General features: G+C 35.5%; 1 protein-coding gene across 2 annotated transcripts in view; it reads left to right on the top strand.

Moving 5' to 3' along the window:
- The window catches only part of LOC306852964 (dedicator of cytokinesis protein 2-like), a 116,409-nt gene that overhangs the window by 86,108 nt on the left and 8,263 nt on the right, over positions 1-22,038 (top strand). For both annotated transcript variants that reach the window (XM_079390094.1, XM_079390093.1), the window contains exons 27-35: positions 14,130-14,228; positions 14,603-14,697; positions 16,624-16,702; positions 16,832-16,932; positions 17,074-17,281; positions 18,579-18,664; positions 18,801-18,957; positions 20,228-20,268; positions 21,341-21,431. In XM_079390094.1, coding sequence (XP_079246220.1) covers positions 14,130-14,228; positions 14,603-14,697; positions 16,624-16,702; positions 16,832-16,932; positions 17,074-17,281; positions 18,579-18,664; positions 18,801-18,957; positions 20,228-20,268; positions 21,341-21,431 — 957 coding nt within the window. The remainder of the gene's footprint in view (positions 1-14,129; positions 14,229-14,602; positions 14,698-16,623; positions 16,703-16,831; positions 16,933-17,073; positions 17,282-18,578; positions 18,665-18,800; positions 18,958-20,227; positions 20,269-21,340; positions 21,432-22,038) is intronic.

The following is a 22,038-nucleotide window of genomic DNA, read 5'->3' as shown; positions in this document are numbered from 1 at the left end:
AAATACTCTCTGGCATCTCTGTGTGCGGCGATCGATATTCAGGAGCCGCAGATGCAGTGTCTCGTCACCACACTGTCCTGAAAACAAGTGTGCATTCACACACACACACACAAACACACACACACACACAGACACACCTTCTAAAAATTATGCTTTTGTCAAACTGAGCAAAAGAAAGCAAAGAAAGTAAGTTTACTGGCCAAAAATATTTACACTCAGACATAAAACCATATTTTGCCTGATATATTTTGCATTAGGAAGCTGAACTGGAATGACAGGAAGAGAAATCTACTGAATTGTAATTCAGAGAAATTCTGCACAGGTGATGCGTTCTGGGAAATGAAGTCTACAGGGTGGGCCATTTATATGGATACACCGTAATAACATGGGAATGGTTGGTGATATTAAAGTCCTGTTTGTGGCACATTAGTATATGTGAGGGGGCAAACTCCTCAAGATGGGGGGTGACCATGGTGGCCATTTAGAAGTCGGCCATCTTGGATACAACTTTTGTTTTTTCAATAGGAAGAGGGCCATGTGACACATCAAACTTATTGGTAATGTCACAAGAAAAACAATGGTGTGCTTGGTTTGAACGTAACTTTATTCGTTCATGAGTTATTTACAAGTTTCTGACCACTTATAAAATGTGTTCAATGTGCTGCCCATTGTGTTGGATTGTCAATGCAACCCTCTTCTCCCACTCTTCTAAGGGGGTCAAATCGGGAGACCTTGGGGGCCATTCAACTGGCCCACGACGACCAATCCACTTTCCAGGAAACTGTTAATCTAGGAATGCTTGGACCTGGCACCCATAATGTGGTGGTGCACCATCAATGGAAACCTCAAGGCCACTGGATATTTGAAATTGCTACATGATGATGTGTTTCCCTCTTTATGCACTGAAGCTGGCACGTTCCCTGAGTTTTTCCAGCAAGATGGTGCACCACCACATTATGGGTGCCAGGTCCGAGCATTCCTAGATGAACAGTTTCCTGGAAAGTGGATTGGTCGTCGTGGGCCAGTTGAATGGCCCCCAAGGTCTCCCGATCTGACCCCCTTAGACTTTTATCTTTGGGGTCATCTGAAGGCAATTGTCTATGGTGTGAAGATACGAGATGTGCAGCACCTGAAACTACGGATACTGGATGCCTGTGCTGGCATTTCTCCTGCGGTGTTGCTATCAGTGTGTGAAGAGTGGGAGAAGAGGGTTGCATTGACAATCCAACACAATGGGCAGCACATTGAACACATTTTATAAGTGGTCAGAAACTTGTAAATAACTCATGAACGAATAAAGTTACGTTCAAACCAAGCACACCATTGTTTTTCTTGTGACATTACCAATAAGTTTGATGTGTCACATGGCCCTCTTCCTATTGAAAAAACAAAAGTTGTATCCAAGATGGCCGACTTCTAAATGGCCACCATGGTCACCCCCCATCTTGAGGAGTTTGCCCCCTCACATATACTAATGTGCCACAAACAGGACTTTAATATCACCAACCATTCCCATGTTATTACGGTGTATCCATATAAATGGCCCACCCTGTATGTATGTATATCTATCTATCTGTCTGTCTGTCTGTCTGTCATTTGTTTTATACATTTTGTTGTATTGATCATCTATCATTCTTTTAGAATATCAATCTTAAAGCTTTTAAAACTTTTTTTTCCAAATGGTTTTCTTATCAATCTTTGTTTTTATAGTTAAAATGGCATTAAGAAATTTTCTGAATTTCATTTCATTTCAATTTTGTTTCTTCCATTGTAATTCTTAGTTTACCTCACCACTAGATCATATAGTGGAGGAAGCACTCAATTTGATTCATAAAATAGGGTTTTCATGAAAATATATGCGTTTAATATTTTTATTATGAGTTAACAGTTTCATTAAAGCAGTGAGGAGCTCAAGCCGTGTTGTAAATTTTGAATATAGTCCTGAAGGTTTTGAGCTCTGGCTGTATTGATGATGCTCATTGCTTCACTGAATGGTCAGTTAGTTGGCCATTTCTTGTTATTTACTCAACAGAGCCAAATTTTTTTTCGCAATTGTCATTCACGGGTGTTTATTTTGAACCCTGTGTGCACAGAAATGAATCAAAACAACCAACAGCAGACAGGATGAGCATAAAGAGAGAGTGCAGATGGATCTGGTGTGTCCGTTTGAATGAAAGATGTAGTTTGTAAAGTCTGTCTTCATTCTGTGCAGTGACTCCCAGCAGACAGTCGTCCGTTCATTATCCGGAGCCTTTAACTGCTTTCGGTGGAATCTAATGAGGTTTGAAGAAATTGGACTCTTTTTTCCAATATTCCAATAACAATAATTACATCAAATGTGGTCTTTTTAACTTCTTTCTGTGATGATTTGATTGGTTTGGCTTGTGGTTCATGCTTTGTAGTGGTGTGATGTCATTCAGAGCATCAAACTGAACAAAGCTCTGGGAGATGTTACAAAGCGAGATACACACGAGTGTGTTTAAGCCTCTGATATACAATATTAACCAGTCGGCGCGTACAGCACCTCTGAGACAGACACACTGAGAGAGGAAAACGCTGCCAGTTATATTACACACATAACTCACACACACACACACAGAGGGAAACCTAACGGAAGAACCATTAAACTCACACACATATACATACAAACACACAGGTGCATGAAACGTGTGTGTGTGTGTGTGTGTGTGTGTGTGTGTAATGGCTTGACTGTGGTGTTTCTCAGTGCACACTGACATATACTCTACTCAGCACTCACTAACTAAAAATACCTCAAAGTACCATAGGTTTATAGGGTGTCTGGGTGGTTACCAGGGCGTTGATATGGTATTTGTTGGTTTTTTTTAGTTTGTTTGGGGCTGATTGCTTGTGTGTTCTGGGTGGTTGCCAGGGAGTTGCTATGGCATTGTTAATAGGTTTCTAGGTTGTTTAGGCTGGTTGCTGGGGTGTTCTGGGTGTTTGCCAGGCAGTTGCTAGTAGTGTTAATTCCGTTCTCTTTTAAAAGGATAACATTTCTGCCCAAGTGTTTTACTTAATATTTTAAACCATGCGCATACACTAGAACTTCATTGCAGAAGCGCCGATGATAATATGAAAACACAGACAAACAAGAAAGCTGGAGTTTAGCGATCTCCACATGATGGAGATGCTTGGCTTAAATGAAAGTGTCATTCAGCCACAGTCTGTGTTCTGTCATAAGATCTCGACCTTTTCTCGACTGTTTGTGTTTCCTGATTAATAGCGCTTACTCAACCGCTGTTATGTGGCTAAGCTTTTATTGACTAAAACTAGACTAAACTGCTTAGACATTTAGTCAACTAAAACACAACAAGGTTGACTAGACAAAAACAGGACAAGGTTGACTAAATATAATAACTAAAAAGTACTTAGACACAGGTCTAAGACTAAATTACAAATGGCTGACAAAATTAACACTAATTGCTTGGCCATTGGAGGGTTGCTTGGTTGTTTTGAGTGTTGTTAGGCTGTCCTGGGTCACTGCTGTGGTGGTTTGGGTGGTTTCCAGGTTGTTGCTATGGCATTATTAAAATATTGCAAGGTTGTTTGGGTGGTTGTAACAATGTTCAGGGAGATTGGAGCACAAACTAGGACGACACAGACACTCGACTTTAACACTGAGTTCTAGAGGTTTGCTGAAATACTAGGCCTAATAGTGAATATATATTAGGCCTTATTAAACACTACTAAACCAACAAAAGCACATGTAAAGTTGATTTCATTGAGTCTCAAAGCACTCTGCTGAACGTGCTTAGAACTGGTCATGTGACACGTGTGTTTACCAATCAGACGTGTGTGTGTTTGCGCCTGTGAGAGTATCAGGGTAGCTTAAAAGATTTATCAGCTTAAAAAGAAAACGGCTTTTTAAAAAAACTGTGAGAGAGAGAGAGTGTGTGCATTTGTCTGCAGAAGGACACATACATCCCAAGAGACGTGCTGATGATTGTGTCTTCACCTCTTTTGGAGGATGGCGCATGTTTTCTCAAACTCATTTCATTTTATACACTCTTCTCTGAGTAAATTACACAGTTATGACCAGGTCACATTTCATCCCAAAATCAAAGGAAATAATATATAAGTCTGTTTTTAGGACCATTAATCCACCAAATTCTCATTACTGTAATGCATTCAGACATTTCACTTGTGGGATTTTTGTGATTCTCATTATTGTCAATGATGATTCTCATTAGATTTTATTGCCATAATAACATATTAAATTATGTCTATCATTACTGTACAAAAGTTCGGGGTCGGTAAGATTTTTAAATTTTGTTGAAGGAAGTCTCTTATTCTCACCATGGCTGCATTTTTTTCTTTTTCTTTTTTGGATCAAAAACAGTAATATTGTGAAATATTATTACAATTCAAAAGAACTGTTTTCTATGTGAATGTAATTTATTCCTGTGATGCAAAACGGAATTTTCAGCATTACTCTAGTCTTTAGTGTCTCATGATCATGATTCTTCAGAAATGATAAAAAAAAAAAATTCTGGATTTTTTGAAAGTTCAAAAGAAGAGCATTTATTTGAAATATAAATCTTTCAGAACATTATAAATGTCTTTACTGTCACTTTTGATCGATTTAATGCATCTTTGTTGAATAAAAGTATTAATTTCTAAGTATTAAAATATCTTCATACCCCAGACTTTTGATAAATGTATATTTTTCAAACTTCTTTTCTTGTTATCTATTTATTTATTTGTTTGTATGTTCATTCGTTCATTTATATCAATACAAGAAATTTGTATCAAAACAGAGATTTTACAATCTGAATAATAATTGATGTTTACCTTAAGAATGGGATTGTTGTGCATTACAGTAATGAGAATTTGATGTAAATTATATTTACTGCTTTTTTAATTATAAAAAGGTAATTTAAACGTAATAAAAATTAAATGCAAAAACTAAAATCTTTAAAGCTAGGCTTAATTTCATCATGTCAGATATTTCTTATTCCTTTTCATTCTGAGGTGAAATATGAGCTGGACATCATCTTGACAGGTGTCTGGAGATTCACCTCATTCAGAGGTTCAGGCCTGTCTCTCCTAAATACCTGTCTGTCTCCTGTCTTTCTGTTCATTTGTCTCTCCTCCTCTTTCTTTTGCTTCCACTGTCTGCTTTCTTGTCTTTCGTCCATCCCTCTCTCTGGTGCTTGTCTCTCGCTGGCGATCTGTCTTTCCTCCCTTATTTTCTTACTTGTGTTCAAGTGTTTGTGTCTCACTGTTTCTCACTGTTTTTATCTGTGTTTAGATTTCTTTAGCGTGAAATCAGTTTTGACACACTCTTGATCTGAATCTCTCTCTCTCTTACACACACACACACACACACACACACACACACACACACACACACACACACACACACACACACACACACACACACACACACACACAAACAAACAAACAAACAAACAAACACACACACACTCACATGCTAGTTTGGGAACTAATTTGTCACCAGAAGTGATATAAATATGTCAAAACCTCTCTTCGGGGGCATTCAGGGACATCTCAAATAATCTATAAATTAAGTAGATGTTATTTAAATGAATGTAATGCAAAGTAAACAAGTTGAAGACATAGTTCACCCTTTTTCCCACAATTTTGTGTTCAATTATTCATCTCATGTCACTCCAAACCCACATGACTAACTTTCTTCTATGAAACATGAAAGAGGATATTTAAAAACACTGTAAAACACACTGTAAAAAGTGGTACCCTGCAGTTGCTTCACAGCCTGCTTCAACTTCTACAAAGGTAAATTAAATTACAATTAAAATATTTTTTTTTTATTAAAATTTAATTAAATGTTTCAGCTGTGTTTTTAAAAAACTTTTTAATAAAAAAAAAATGTTTCTTGTTTATTGTGAATGTTAGAGAAAATGGCAAGGGAACAATCCATTTTATCATATTGCAACATGGGAATGTTACTTTTGAATGTTCTGAAACAAGGAGTAATTGAGAACATTTTACGAAAAGATTTAACATTAAAAAAGCTTTATTGGTATAAATTGGTATAATAGTTTTGTTGGTATAAATTAATTTCTATAGATTGGCTCAGTGATGTTAAATATTTAGATAATACATACTCAAATAAAACCACTTAATTGAGATAGATTTCCACTTTTTACAGTGCAGTGAAAGTTGCTGGGGTCCAATGTTGTTTGACTCCCAGCATTCTTCAAAATATCATCTTTTGTGTTCCACAGAAGAAAGAAAGTCACACAGGTTTGGAACCACGTGTGAGTCAATACATTTACATTTAGGCATAACATTCAGATGTGTACAGTGTAAAAAATATTATTTTTGGGAGACTATGTTGCAGTATTTATTTATTTATTTTTTTGGAGTATTATTTCCAAGAAAATACCATTTTAGTCTTTCAGAATTGCATGCTTAAATGTGTTATTGTAAATATTTTTGACTAAAAATAGTTTCAAAGTAAATCCTAAAACAATTTTTTTACATGCACACACAACATACTCAAATACACACACTTATGCACACACACATTTGAATACACACATTATTTCATCAGAGGGCTCAGTAACAGATGGGTATTAGATACCTGTTGTTACATAACACACACACACACACACACACACAGATCCCAGTGTTCTGTTTACAAAACATTCGGGAAACTTGCTCTGTGTGATTAATGATGATTAATTACACGCAGGCATTATGAGCAATTTTAGCAACCAGAGAACATTACAGAAGTACTGCAGCAGTCCCGTGGTGAAGTTATGGTGTCGTATGGCAACTCTAGTGTTTTGAGATACACCATGATACTGAAGGACTACCATATTCATTCACTTTGGTGTTATATATGTGATTCTGAAAAGTACTACAGAGAATATCACAACATTACCATGATACAAGTCCAAAAAACATGGTATCATTACGATACTTTGATACTTTTATGGTATGACCATGGTGCCGGTCGAAAGTACCATGTTAGTGCCAAGGTGCTTTTTTAGTACGTTTTAGTTTGAACCCAAAAGCACTCCACACACGTAAATTAAATAATAAAAGAAATTAAAACTGAAATCAATTTTTTTTATTAAAAATGTAACAGTAAATTGAAAATATTTAAATTAAATTGACTTAATGTTTTAGATGTACGCTAATGACTTGAGCAGTGTTGTAATATTTCATTAGATGATTGACTCCGTTACTGACCTTCATTACAGAGTGTTGTGTAGGTGAACAGACTGTTCTTCATCTCTGCATCTCTTCATCTCTCTCTCGTTTACACATTCTGTTTCTCCTATATTCCTGTGAGATCAGACTCCTCCGTGTGTTTCTTTTATTCTTTCTTACATCCGTCTGTGTGATTTTCTCTTGTCTGTGTTTATGATCTGTCTCTCTCTCACGAGCACATCTGTCTCTCCTTCCATCTACTGGTGAACTGAGCGTCTCGTATCTCCTCCCTCTCTCTCTCTCTCTCTCTCCCTCTCTCTCTCTCTCTCTCTCTGTCTCTCTATGTGTGTGTGTCTGTGTGTGTGTGTGTGTTTTAATCCCGCTGTGTGTCCTGGTTTCCCCCTCCTGTTCGGTCACATTAGTTGCTGATAGGCGGTCTGGACACACACGCACACACACACACACACACTGTACAAACGTGTTCAAGGTTTAGGGTCAAAGAAGTGTTTGCGGTTTCAAAAGTGTGTTTTTTTGTGTCACCACCTTAAATGTTAGAAAACAACTTAAATTGTGTTAAAAATAGTGCCCCCAACCCAAATGATGTATTGCTATTACTAATGTGTCTGAATGTCAGTGCATTAGACAGCCAGTGTTAGTTATTGTAAAGAAAGATGCACAAACACACTTTACAATCAAAACATTTGACCAAATGAAGTTTCAGTTTAGGTTCAGAACTAGTGTTGAAATTTAAGACTTAAAGTATTGTGCGTTGTATCTGTGGCACTGGTGTATCAAAACACTTGCAAAAAGGACTGTTTTCAAACATGTTTCTGAGACACTCATCTCACCTGTCATTGCTTGGATAAACAGATAGTCCCGCCCCCAGTCTCACACCATTGGCTGAGTCACTGTTTCTGTATTAGGCTCAAACAAACAGAAAACAAAAATGTTCTAAGAATGTTTTCAAAGACCATTTGCATTGTTTTTTGAACGTTACTTGTCAATGTTCTCTAAATGTTCAAAAACAAATTCTTGGTTATTGCGAAAATGTCAGAGAAAACGTGAAGGCAATGATCCATTTTATCATTTTTTCAAACATTATGGAAATGTTACTTTTGAATGTTGAATGTTTGAATGTTGATGTTTGAATGAACATCCGACTAAAATGTTTAAAAAAACCTTCCATGAATGATGTATAAATAACATTTTGAGAACATTATAAAAGATCAGGGCTCGTATTCATGAAGAATTTTAGCGCTAAGAGTTGCTCCTAGTAACAAAATTCTAAGAGAATTCTTAGAAATGTGGGTGTTTCCTCTTAAAATTAAAGAAAAGTTCAAAAAGCATCTTAACTCTTAAAAGAGGTCTTAAGGTCCAAAATTGTTACGAGTACAGACGAGGACTTTTAAGGGGCTTAAGAGTTTCTTTAGCAGCAGAGAAAATTAACAAAACATGAAGAGGGAGAAGAAATGTGTTGCACACAATGCATGACAGTGAGTTAATAAGACGCTACACATTAGATCGTGCAGCAGGGATCATGTTTGTGACCGATCTTATTAGAGACATGCTAACGTCTCCGACACTGCGCTGAAATGCCATAGCGCCAGAAATGGACGTAATCACTACTTATATTTGGCAACTGGAAAAATGCAGCTATGCAGCAGTGATGATTTGGGTCTGTTACAGCACTTATTAGGCTTATATGTCTCTGTTCATTTCCTATAAAACACGGTAAGTATGACAGCATGGTAAATAAAAAATAAAGAATATATATACATATATAATGTGTGTGTGTGTTCACTTTGAAATTACGCCTGTAATTTCAAAGTGAAGGCTTATAATATACCCTACTCTTAAAAGTGCTCTTTTATTTCCTTCTCAGAGTTGCTCTCAGATTGGTCCTGAATCACTTTTAAGCTAAGACTCCTAGTTAGAAATTTTTAAGATAAAATAGGAGCTCTCTGAGATGATTCTTAGAATCTGTATGAATACGGGCCCAGATAACTTTAAACAACATTCTATTAATGTTACTGGACATAAACCATTTGTTCATATCTTCGTTGTGAGAATGTTCCCTTTTGGCTAGGAAAGCAGTGATTAACATCTACTACTTTATCGTTTCATAAATATAATGACGTGCACATTTTTCTGTGTGGGCTGGTTTAGGAATCAGGTTATTTTTGTATTCTGATTTATATTTTTTCAAAATTCTGAAAATTTTCTAAAATTTTCTCATTTGCTTAAAATTGACAAATTACTAATACTTTAAAATTAAAATGGAAAGCATCAGAAAAACAATTCAAAATATAAATTATATTATTATCTAAACCTGACAAAATAGGTTTGATAGGAATTTTTTTTTAATGTTTTCTATTATTTTTTATTAAATGCAAAATATTTAAGTTTGAGCGATATTGTTGGTCTGCAGTCATTGCTATTAGCCTTACATAAAAACAATAGAGGTGCATGACGTCCTCGTTTAGTGTGTGTATGATATTTAAAACACAGGATGAAGGCAGGCCGTGGGGTTTGCTCTCACTAAAGCTCATTTTAATTTGATCTGAAGTGGAGCTGGAATCTCATAACATCAGTTTACAGAGAGAGAGAGAGACAGAAGGGGTGATGACAATGAGAGAGAGAGAGGACTAGAGGGGGTGCAGCTGTGAAAAGAAGGATAACAGGAGGAAAATGAAAGAATGAGAAAGATGTAGATGAGGTTACTGCCACAGGGGAAGAAGAACTGAAACCAGGACAAGAAGTGACCGTGACACACACACACACACACACATTTTCAACATGCTCCCAAATGCTCACGGACGTCACGTGTGTGTTCAGGTGTGTGTTTGTATCTTTTTCTCTAGTCTATGTCTCTTCTTGTCTCGTCTGTTTCTATATTTTTATTGTCATCAGTTATTCTGTCACAGTCTGAGCAGAATGTCAAACCTCTGTCTTTCTGTCTGTCTCTCTCAATCTTAGTTCTTATTTTGGTAGGGTTTATTTTATTTTTGGCATGACTAAAACCATATATTTGTGTTACCAGGTATCCCAAAGCAAATCAATATCAAGAGTAACATGTATAGGTAAATATAATATATAAAGTAAATTAGAAATGAAAAATGTTTTGTATGTTTGGTAGGACTTTATAGTACGATATACATATAAATAATACTAATCTACATAAACTTGCTGTTTAATTATTTTGTGTGTGTGTGTATATATAATATATATTATTTAATTTATATATATATATATATAAATTAAAAATCTTAATTATAAATAAGAAAATACTGTGGCATTCGTGTTATTTCATAAATGTATAATATTTATTAAAATGTCATAATTTTCTTACATATTACTTCTGGTTTTGATTTCTCAAACTTTGACCCGTTTCTGTCTAAAAGCCGCTGAAAATCAAATGAATATTTTAGCAGAAATATGAAATGATGCGAGTCGGTATGAATTATGTTCTCAATGAATAACGAAGGAAACAGGAAACAGATCGGAAGAGATAAGAGATGTTTGAACAGGTGTGACGCTGGAATCAGGATGAAGGGATATTCATGACTCGTGTGCATGGTTTTATTTTCATTTGGCAGAGTGAGCCATCTGTCCTTATAGATGACACCGCTCTATTTAATTAGATTTATTACATAACACAGATTACACCTCTACCGCTGCCTGCCTCTGTGTGTGTGTGTGTGTGTATGAGTGTGAATCTCCTCTGTTGGCTGTAGATTTTCATCAAACATTGTGTCCTTTTCTCTGCCTTTGGGTGATTGTGTGACTTTCTGTGTGTGTGTATTTACTAGGACTGTTTTTTTTTTTGATAATATATAAAATAATATTGCATGGTAATTATGTTAAATATTGTATCCGTATTATATTATATTATATCATATTATATACAGCAATTCTTTCTGATTGGCTGAGAGGAGTGTGATATTCTAGTGATAACAGAACTCCAACCGTTTCACCGTATTTGTTTATTTAGTGAGTGTCATGGTTGATGACCAAATCCACTATACTTTTACAAATACTACTGTTTTCGTGTCACGGAATGTAGCAGTTTTTAGGTGCGAATGTAGTTGTTTAGACTTCATATATGTGCTTTGTTTATAAAGATAACACCTATTTGTAAATTTGCTTCAACGTTTTTTTGAGACGTCAGCTCCAAGTCGTCAGCACTCATGAACCCGCTGAGAACATGAGATGCAAAATGGACCAGACTTTATGCTAATAGTCAAAAGTCTTTGTAAGTTTGTCCTGATTTGGAACGGGTCCCTGTCTAGTTAAGCAGCTCACTGGGTTTCAGTGAATGTGTATTTTGTGTATAGGTGAGCAGAGCTGATGTGTGTCTGTTTTACTGTCATTCTGTCTTTGTTTGTCAGGCTGCAGACAGACAGCAGTGAGACGTATAACACTCACTAAAGAGAAATCTCACCTCACACACACACACACACGCACAGACGGTTTAAAGCAATAGAGGTGTGTGTGATCAGCATATTTCCAGCAGTAGGACGGATCTCAGAGCTCTTTTAACAGCTGATGGGAACATCACTGGCGTCTGTCTCAGCACAATCGTTTGAAATGCTTCCCTTTAAATGAGTCCTGTGTCTGTCTGCTGGCTTTATCACATAAGTTTTCACAAGTTTTTCTGTCTTAAAGGAAAAACGAGTCATTTTTTTCAGTGTTAATGTATTTTATGGTGTATTCCAGGGTAATGTATGGAGTCATTCTAGGTTGTTTGACTTTCTGAAGAGTATAATTCTGCTATGATGCATGGTAGATGCCATAGTTAAGTAAAATACACTTAGTACCTACAGGTGTACATCAGAATATTTTGCAATAAACTTCAAATACGGTATCATTCAAAAGTTTGGGGTTAGTACTTAGTATTTTTTTTTTTATTAATACTTTTATTCAGCAAGGATGCATTAAAAATATATTTGTAATGTTATAAAATATATATTTTTTAATAATAATAATACATGTTTCTTGAGCAGCAAATCAGCATATCAGAAAGATTTCTGATGGATCATGTGATACTGAAGACTTGAGTAATGATGCTGAAAATTCAGCTTTGTATCACGTGAATATTACACTAGGAAACAGTGATTTTAAATTCTAATAATATTTCACAGTTTTTACTGTATTGTTCAAATTAATGCAGCTTTGGTGTGCAGAAGAGACTTTCAAAAGTTTAAAAAAATCTTACTGACCCTAAACTTTTGAACAGTTTTTATAAGCTTAATCAGCAACTATGTACATATTTTAATATTGCACCACTGTTTTTGATTCAGTTACATCATTCACAGTTCTTCATGGGATGCAATTAATTTTTCTTCCAGTATTTATACTGTTTTACTTTAGGTCTGTGTGACAGAATAAACTGCACACTTAATTTCATTCATATTCACACACACATTTTATCAGTGGCATAGAGTGACGATTGTGAGGTCTGTGTGAGTGATGGCTCTCACCTCTCTGTCTGCATACATCCATCCGTTATCCATCACTTTTCCTCTCTGTCTGTATCATTTATCATCTGATCAGAGAGAGAGAGTGAGGGAAAGAAGGCACATGCTGAGTGGAGGTGGAGGGGAAATTGAACGTCGATGTGAATGATTGAAAGATTCTCCAAACTATCTGAAATGTTGTTCATCATCTTCCGTCCCGTCAGCTGAATCAGAGCGTCAGGACTTTGAGGACTTTTGCGTTTGTTGTTGTTGAAGTAGAGCAGTGCTTCTCAAAGTCCGGACTCGGACGGAATTCAATCCGGACCCGCTTCTATTTCATATTTCAAGGACACTAATTATATTTCCTACTTTGATAAACGCACGTTAAACTTGTAAATCATTTGTTTATTTATTCTTATTTTTTTATGTCTTTTGGAGAAGGTCCGAAATTGCAGGCGAGATATTGAAACTTTTCCTTCATGACATTTGTTGTCATCATGACATCCAGTGAGCGTATGACGTTTGACATAATCGGGCGACATTTCACCGCTAATATAATTTTTTTTGTTTTGTTTTGCTATCACTTATATTATGGCAATTTGTCTTATAGCAGTGCCCAGTGTATACATTTATTTGTGGCGGCTTGTCACAATATCAAAACTGACCGCTACAAATAGATTTTCCAAAAGGCTTATACTTCGTTGAATAAACTGAGCACTGCGCGTTTCAAAAATAAAATGCTGCGCGGGTATTTTTATATGACTGTATCTTTTAAAAGAACCGTCCGTTTTCTTCAGAAAAGCTTTGATGCTAATTTTCATTTGGTCTTTCCATAGATATGTGGTCTTTCCTGTAATGGCCGATAAAGTAGCGCTTATTTGATTACAGTCGTTACCGGGGAAACAGCTATATATCACGCTCCAACAGCGCCTCCTGCTGGCAGAGAATCAACTTGCATTTGCTAGTCTGCGGGAAACGCTGGTGTCTGTCAGCAAACATAAACAAAAAAGCATGCTTCAGAACTGTTTTGAGAAGGTGCTTAAGTTTTGAGCCATGTATTATTGCTATGAATTAGGCTACTACTACTACTATTACTATCTTGTGCCCTGCAATAACCATTTACGCAAACTCTCTTTTGATATAAAGGGAAAAAAAGAGAAAATCTGGCCAAAAAATCAGCATCATATATCGGCCATAGGCTGCCCTGATTTCTAAATATCGGCATTGGCCAGAGAAAAAACATTATAGGTCGACTTCTACTGCTGACACTTAAATTAATTGTTTTGCCACTTTTGCACTTGTTATTAAAGTATTTTGAATGCAAAGGGAACCTTTTTTTTAAAATGAGTGTTTATTTGTTATATGTTATGTATGTTTATTAAAAACACGTTTTGTAATAACCAATTGTTCCGGACCTTTGACACTGATGAAAATTCAGATTTGGACCTTTGAATGTAGACTTTGAGAACCCCTGAAGTAGAGATTTGATCCTGTGTCTCTGTGTCGCTCTAGTCTCGTGTGGTGGCCTGTATGACGGCCATACTCAGTCAGATGGATGACAGACACTATTGCCGCTACATAGAGACCTTCAGCGGGACCACAGACCTAGTGGTAAGATACTATCTGTCTATCTATTGTTTTATCTATCATTCTTTCATATCTATCTATCTATCTATCTATCTATCTATCTATCTATCTATCTATCTGTCTGTCTGTCTGTCTGTCTGTCTGTCCGTCCGTCCGTCCGTCCGTCCGTCCGTCCGTCCGTCCGTCCGTCCGTCCGTCCGTCCGTCCGTCCGTCCGTCCGTCCGTCCGTCCGTCCGTCCGTCTGTCTATCTATCTATCTCAGTCTGTCTGTCAATCTGTCTATTTATCTATTCATTCATCTAACCATCCATCATCTGTCCACCCGTCTGCCCTCTATCGATCTATCGATTTGTCTGTTTGATTCAGCAGTTAATCATCTTGTATTTGTGTTCTTTTAGGACTTCCTGATGGAGACGTTTCTGTTGTTTAAGGATCTGATTGGAAAACATGTCTACCCGTCTGACTGGGTCACTATGATCATGGTTCAAAACCGGTGAGAGCAAAGAAAAACACACACACACACATAGCAGTGCTCCTGAGACGATCCACAGTAATATCCACTGTCAGTCTCAGAGTCTTCAGCAGCACAAACACTATGCTAACATTGATTACACTTCAAACAAGAGGCCAATGAGAGAGAAAGATAGATTTACAGAGGAATAAACCTGCAGACTCAGAGACAGAGGAGAAAGAGATAAACTACAGTAAGATATGGATTGCTGGTGTTTAGTGTGTGTGTGTGTGTGTGTGAGTGTGTGTGCGTGTGTTACTGTTAATGGCAGCAGACAGTGGCAGCATATTGTGTTTTCTTGACCTCAGAATATGTTCATCTGTGACCCTGCTGATCATCAGATACTGTTAGCAAAAACAGCAATTGGACACTTAAAATATGTTTAAATATGTTGTTCGATAGGATAGTATTAAATCACTCATCACGTATTGTGAATAAAGTTGCACAAACTTGACATTACAGTTGATGCTCACTTACTACATCTACTACAAGCTAAACATATGAGGTTTATATGATCTGAAAATAATAGATCTGGTGTTGAGAATGAAGACATCCATTAAAAATACAGCTGATTCAAAGACTCAATAATGACTCAATGAGACAAATGAGGTTAATGAAAAAATTGTGACGCAAACACTTGATCAAATGAATGATGATCAGACATTTATAAATGTGACTCAAGTGTCCAAATCTTTCATTTGATGTCATTTGTAGATGAATACATTTTGTTTCAAAAAGCCCTCTTTATGTTTGTCTGTGTTTTACTTTTTTAAGATTCAGTGAGTTGTGCGTTGCAGTGTTATTTTAGTATTGTTGAGATATTATTATAGTTTTTATTTATATAATTAAAAAATATATATTTTATATATATATTTTCATTTTAATGTAATTTTTGAATCAAGTTTTTTATGTCTATAGTACAGTATTTTTTATAATTTTTTATTTCAGTTTTAGATTGAGTACATCAAATTAAACTAAATGGAAATAAGAAATGTTGCTTAGCCAATTATCTGAAATATGCATTTTTATATACTTGTATTTTTATTTAGTTTTTATTTAGATAAAGAAAATGTTGTCTGTGTATTTTAAGTTTCACTTATCTATATAGCAATGGTATGTTCATTCAGTATTTCTCTAGAATATTTCCCTGAATCTGACACTTTTTTTTACACAATTCAATTTCAAGTTTAGTTTTAGTTTGTTGTTTTAGTATTTCTTATTTTGTTTCAAGTACTGGTTTTATGTATTAAAGGGTTAGTTCACCCAAATTAGCCCATGTTTTACTCCATCCTAGGTATGTATTACGTTCTTCTTTCAGACGAATCAATCGGAGTTATATAAAAAATTGTCCTTGCTCTTCCAAGCTTTTATAATGGCAGTAGGTGGGTGTTTTTTTCTCAACAGTCCAAAAGATGTCAAATAAAGCGCATCCATCCATAATGAAATGTGCCTCACACGGCTCTGGGGGTGATTAAAGGCCTCCTGTAGCAAATCGATGCGTTTTTGTAAGAAAAATATCCATATTTAAAACGTTATAAACACTTTTCTCACACTTCTGGATCAAATATGGGTATTTTTCATAAAATAATGCATAAATTCACTACAGGAGGCCTTTATTCACCCCCCCCCAGAGCTGCGTGAGGCATGTTTTATTATGGATGGATGTGCTTTATTGGACTTATTTTGGACATTTGGGGAAAAAAAAACCCACCCACTTCCAGTTTAAACCTTGGAAGGGCAAGGAAAATTTTTAATATAACTTCGATTGGATCCGTCTGAAAGAAAAAAGTAATGTACACCTAGGATGCCTTGAGGGTGAGTAAAACATGGGCTAATTTTCATTTTTGGGTGAACTAACACTTTAAGATTTGGTTAACTAAAATAACCCTGGTATGTTCATCCAATTAGGGTGTTTCTCCGAGCAATCAACACATATGCCGACACCATGAACCACAAGTTCCTTGACAACAACAGCTTTGAAGTGCAGGTTAGTGCGTGTGTGTGTCTTAAATGAGCTTGATCAAGTTCAGATTCAATTAGTGTTAATAGCCCTCATATAATCTCACATATCTCACCCCAATGTCATTTTATTATGATTTCTGTCTCTCTCCTGTAGTTATGGAATAATTACTTCCATTTGGCTGTGGCGTTTATTACCCAGGAGTCTTTGCAGTTGCAGCATTTCTCTCCCACCAAAAGGACCAAGATTCTGGCCAAGTGAGTCTTAAACCAGAAACATCCCAGTTAAACCAGCTGCAACTGCTCCCAGTTGAACCCTATTTATACAGAAATCTGGCTTTCACAACTATAGTCAAAGAAATGAAATATGCATACATATGCTTGCTTGCTTTCATTCAGATATGGAGACATGAGACGGCTGATCGGTTTTGCTATCAGAGACATGTGGTACAAGCTCGCTAAGAATAAGATCTGTTTCATTCCCGGGATGGTGGGTCCTATTCTGGAGATGACGCTCATCCCAGAGGAAGAGCTGCGCAGAGCGACCATCCCTATATTCTTTGACATGATGCAGTGTGAACACAACCACACCGGACACTTCAAAAAGGTTCAAACACACACACACACACACCTGTTTTTATATCATGACCTCACTTTGACTTCTCTTGTTCTTAATATAAGCTAAACTCAACATTTTTACGTGCAGATGACACATGATTTAATCCTTTTTTTAAATTGTTTTGGTCTATGCTAAAAACCTGACATACCAAAATGTATATACTGTGTACAGTTGTGGGGACTGTACTTTAATTATTTAACAATTTTTTTTTATTGTTATTCAAATAAGATGCTTAAAACACTTTTTAAAATATTTATATGGAATATTTATATAAATCCATGTAATAGATTTAAACATGGTATCTATGTAAATGTTTAAAATGTTTTTTTAGATACATATGTGTAATATTACTATATAAAATATAAACAAAAATGGATTCTATGATTCTGAGAAATTAAACTAATTTATGATTCTGAGAAGTGAATTTAAACGTGGACAATGTTTTAAATATATTTATTTAATTATATGAAATATTTATAGTGATAATTTATTAATTTAAACATGATATTCAAATATGAATTTAAACATGATAAAACGTGTTAAAATATTTTAAAAGAATTCTAAGGAATATTTCTGTAATTCAGAGGAATGTGTTTTAAATGTTAAAATGTATTTTTATATATATTTCTAAATATTTATGTAATTCTATGGAATGGATTCAATTGATTTAATGGATATTAAATATTTCTATAATTCTACATAATGGATTTAAGGATTGTAAAATGCATGTAAAATAGTTTTCACATATTTCTATAATTTTATGGAATGAATTTAGGGATGGAAAAATGTATTTAAAATATTTGCAATGTTTTTATATTATAATTTTAGTATTGATATTTACGTTTTAATAATAATATTCAATATTTCCTGGAGTATTTCTTTAATTCTGGGAAATGGATTTAAATGTGGTAAAATGTTTTAAAATATTTTCGCAAATATTTCTATTCAATATTTCTGTAATTCTGAGAAAATATATATTTTCTTATTGAATATTTCCAAAATTCTGAGGAAAGGATTTAAACATGGTAAAATGTTTTTATGAAATGATTCAATGAGTCAGTGTAGGTCTGCTGTAGATGAACCCTATCAAGACTTTTAGCATGTTTAGTTTTGAAATAAGATACTTTTTTTCATTCATGAATATTTTCTATGTTGGGACGTCACAACAACTTGCAATTTTGGGATGTTTTCCAAAAAACGGAGAGAAAGCTGCCCACACACACAGATTAGCAAATGCACATTGATAATGTTGAACTTGTTAACGAAGTCTCTCTCTGCCTCTCAGTTTGAGAATGAGATTATCCTGAAGTTGGATCATGAAGTGGAAGGAGGCGGGGGAGACGAGAGATACATGGAGCTGCTACAGAGCATGTATGAACACACACACACACACACACATACACACACTGTGGTCTTGTATATTGCTGGCTTGACTCCATAAGAAGCTCCAAATCCTTCTGAAATCTCCTGAAAGCATGAGAACCGCTCTGACCGTGTGCTTCTTCAGTCTTTTAGAGTGCGCTCAGGGACGCCTCCCGCTGCTGACCGAGGTGCAGCACTTCGTTACCCTCGTGACCGGCCTGCTCGAGCGACTCCTTGACTACCGCACAGTGATGAGCGATGACAGCCGAAACAACCGCATGAGCTGCACTGTCAATCTTCTGGTAAGCCCCGCCCATGTGTCACAGACATAAAGTGGTTTTCTGATTGATCTGGTCTGATCAGTTTGAGCCGTCGGCTTCCTGATGGGCCCAAATGGACGAAGTGTTCAACTTAATATCTCAACCAACCGGTTATTTTATTTAACACACACGCAGATTAATATTCCAGCACAAAATCTGGAGGTTTAAAAGCAGCTCCTGCCCATAATGAATAGTTGTTATTCACTAAAACCATTATAAATAAATAAAATAAAATATAAATGTTAGATGATACACTTAAATGTAAAAACCTAAAAAAATAAATGCTGCCTTGACAGCTAACTAATATGAATAGAAGTTCTAAAATTGCTAAAAACAGAATAAAAATTTTAAATAAAATGACAAAAGTTTAACTCAAACTAAAAAAAACTTAAAATGAAAACTGAAAATAAAATTGAATTAAAAATATTAATAAATACTATAATAGTATAAATACACAGACTACTGGTCAAACGTATGTTTTTGAAAGAAGTCTCTTCTGCTCATCATGTCTGCATTTACTTGATCAAAAAATAAATGTAAAACTAATTGTGAAATTGTGAAATGTTGTTATAATTTAAAATAACGGATTTAAAATAAGTCCCATTCCCAGAGTTTTCATCCATATATTTACATATATGCAAACGTTGCCTTGTTAACTTTTTATTCATTTTTATGCATAAATTAAATGGGTGGAAACATAGCCAATTAAGGACAGACCCAAGCTTTTGAGGAAAATATAATAATGAACACGTTCAGAAGTGTTGTGAAGTGATTCCCACATGACCGTATGTTTTAAATTAGAGTTCAGCTATCAAGTTCATTTTCTTGCTATTATGAATCTGTCAGGTTTCCTCCTCCTTAAAATGATTCATATGCAAAATCCAGGCAGAATATTTCCTTTAAATGAGCATACACACACACAATGAACAAATTAAACCTTGTGTAATACAACAAGGTCTTGAACTCCTCTTCTGCATATAATATTCAGCTTTCATTTGAGATTTGACTTTCTTCTGCTTGCTTTGTAATGGTCAGAACGTCGCCGCCACAACTTCAATCTGAAATAACTGAATAAACTATAAATAAGCCTCATATCGGTGTGTGCGTCACATTTAAAAGCTTGAGAAATCCATCATCATAATTTTGCATTACATATCAGAAGCTCCCAAAAAACACAAAACGCTCTCATCTTCAGAGAAACGTCAGGGACGCAGAGGCTCAAAGTTAACGTTTGCATCTCATTGCTTTGCAGAATTTCTACAAGGACATCAACCGTGAGGGGATGTACATCAGGTAATTTCCATATTAACTATGTGTGTGTTTGTGACTGTGATTGTAAGTGTGTGTGTGTGTGTGTTGGTTGTGTAATCTGACAGGAGATTATCTTGGTCTTGCTGAATTAATGTCAAAATCCAAAGGATAAGCATCCAAGCACAGAGACGGACGTACAGAACGAGGGACAGAGCGAGACGCCGTCTGTGTTTGACATGCTGCTACCTTACAGGCACATTAAACATAAATGAGCGCGTCTTCTGCAGGGCCAAACGTGACTGAATTCTCTGATCGTCAGTGTGAGATGAATGAACGCGTCGCGATTCTGATTCAGATGTTTGTTATTGACAATAAACGTGATCAAGTTATGTGTCGCGTCCTGGAGAAACATTATTATTCAGCTTTCATGAATGACAAACGGAGATCGTCTAGTTTATTTGTAACCTCATTTTATTTTCGTCATGACCTTTGACCTGTGAAATGAGAGAGAAAGATTGAGATATTATGAAAATGACAATAATTATTAGGCAATAATATGAAATCATGATACATATCAGTTCTGCACCAGTTTGAATCTATAATTTCACAGTAAGAATAATGAACTTGAGTCTTGATGGCTTGGTGGAAGAATAGAATATGTACAGTACAGTACAATACACAATATTCAGTACAGTACAATATCAATACTAATCATTGTAAGAATTATTGCATTTATTGCTGTTTGTAAATATAAAAATTAAGAATTGAATATTGGTTTATTTGATCATATTTCTGTTAAATGAAATTTTAAGAGAAAAGCCATACTTTACTGTGATTTTACCACACTTTTAGGCTCTCTGCTTCATGTAGTACAGTACTTACCTTAACCATGGTAAAATCATTTTAACAACAGCGTACTGGCTTTATGTAATACTGCCTCCTTGTGGTAAATATAGAAACCATTTGTTATGATCTGATAGAAGTGAATACTGAGACATAGAAATTATATTACATAAAAGTGTATATTTTTTTAATTATATATGATATATATATATATATATATATATGAATTAAGATGTATTAGTTAATTGTAATTGTTGTGTGTGTTTCTAAGGTACCTCTATAAATTGCGGGATCTTCATTTGGATGGAGAAAACTACACCGAGGCGGCGTATACACTTCTGCTGCACTCCAAACTGCTTAAGGTCAACAAACACACATTTAGTTTTGTATCTTGATGAGGACTTCTGTCATTTTCTATTGAGCTAATTATATTTTCCATTCACTAAACTTAATCATCACAGAAACATTTTTGCATTTTTACATATTCATTAAAATATTATTTTGGTGTGTTTATTCATCTTTGTCCTCATTGAGAATGAATTTTCAAGGAATTTAGCACAAAATGCATCTCATTAATAGATAAACAGAGTTATTATAGATTGGAATCATGAAATGTAAACAGGAAGTGACATCAAGTTGTATTTTTGGGGGGACATTTGAACCTCACATTGTTGTTTAAAACTTATACACACACACCTCTGACACAAGGTCACTTAGAACATAGAGATGTTTTGATTGGTTCACTGGAGACACACTTCTTCCCTGTGTGATTTACTGTGGTCCCTGGCGGCCCGCGAGCAGATAAAGACTCCAGGTCAGATTTATGACATCAATGCACAGTTCTTGCGGCGCGCCGGCAGATTTATGGAGCTTTTTACCCTGCTGTGTGTTTCTGTCTCTCCCTCTCAGATGAGCAGGGCACAGTCCATCTATTTCTATGATATTTAATGTTCTGTTATTTCACACAGC

The sequence above is a fragment of the Barbus barbus genome, assembly GCF_936440315.1.
Source record: "Barbus barbus genome assembly, chromosome: 33".
NCBI lineage: Eukaryota > Metazoa > Chordata > Actinopteri > Cypriniformes > Cyprinidae > Barbus > Barbus barbus.
This window is presented reverse-complemented; position numbering and strand designations above follow the sequence as displayed.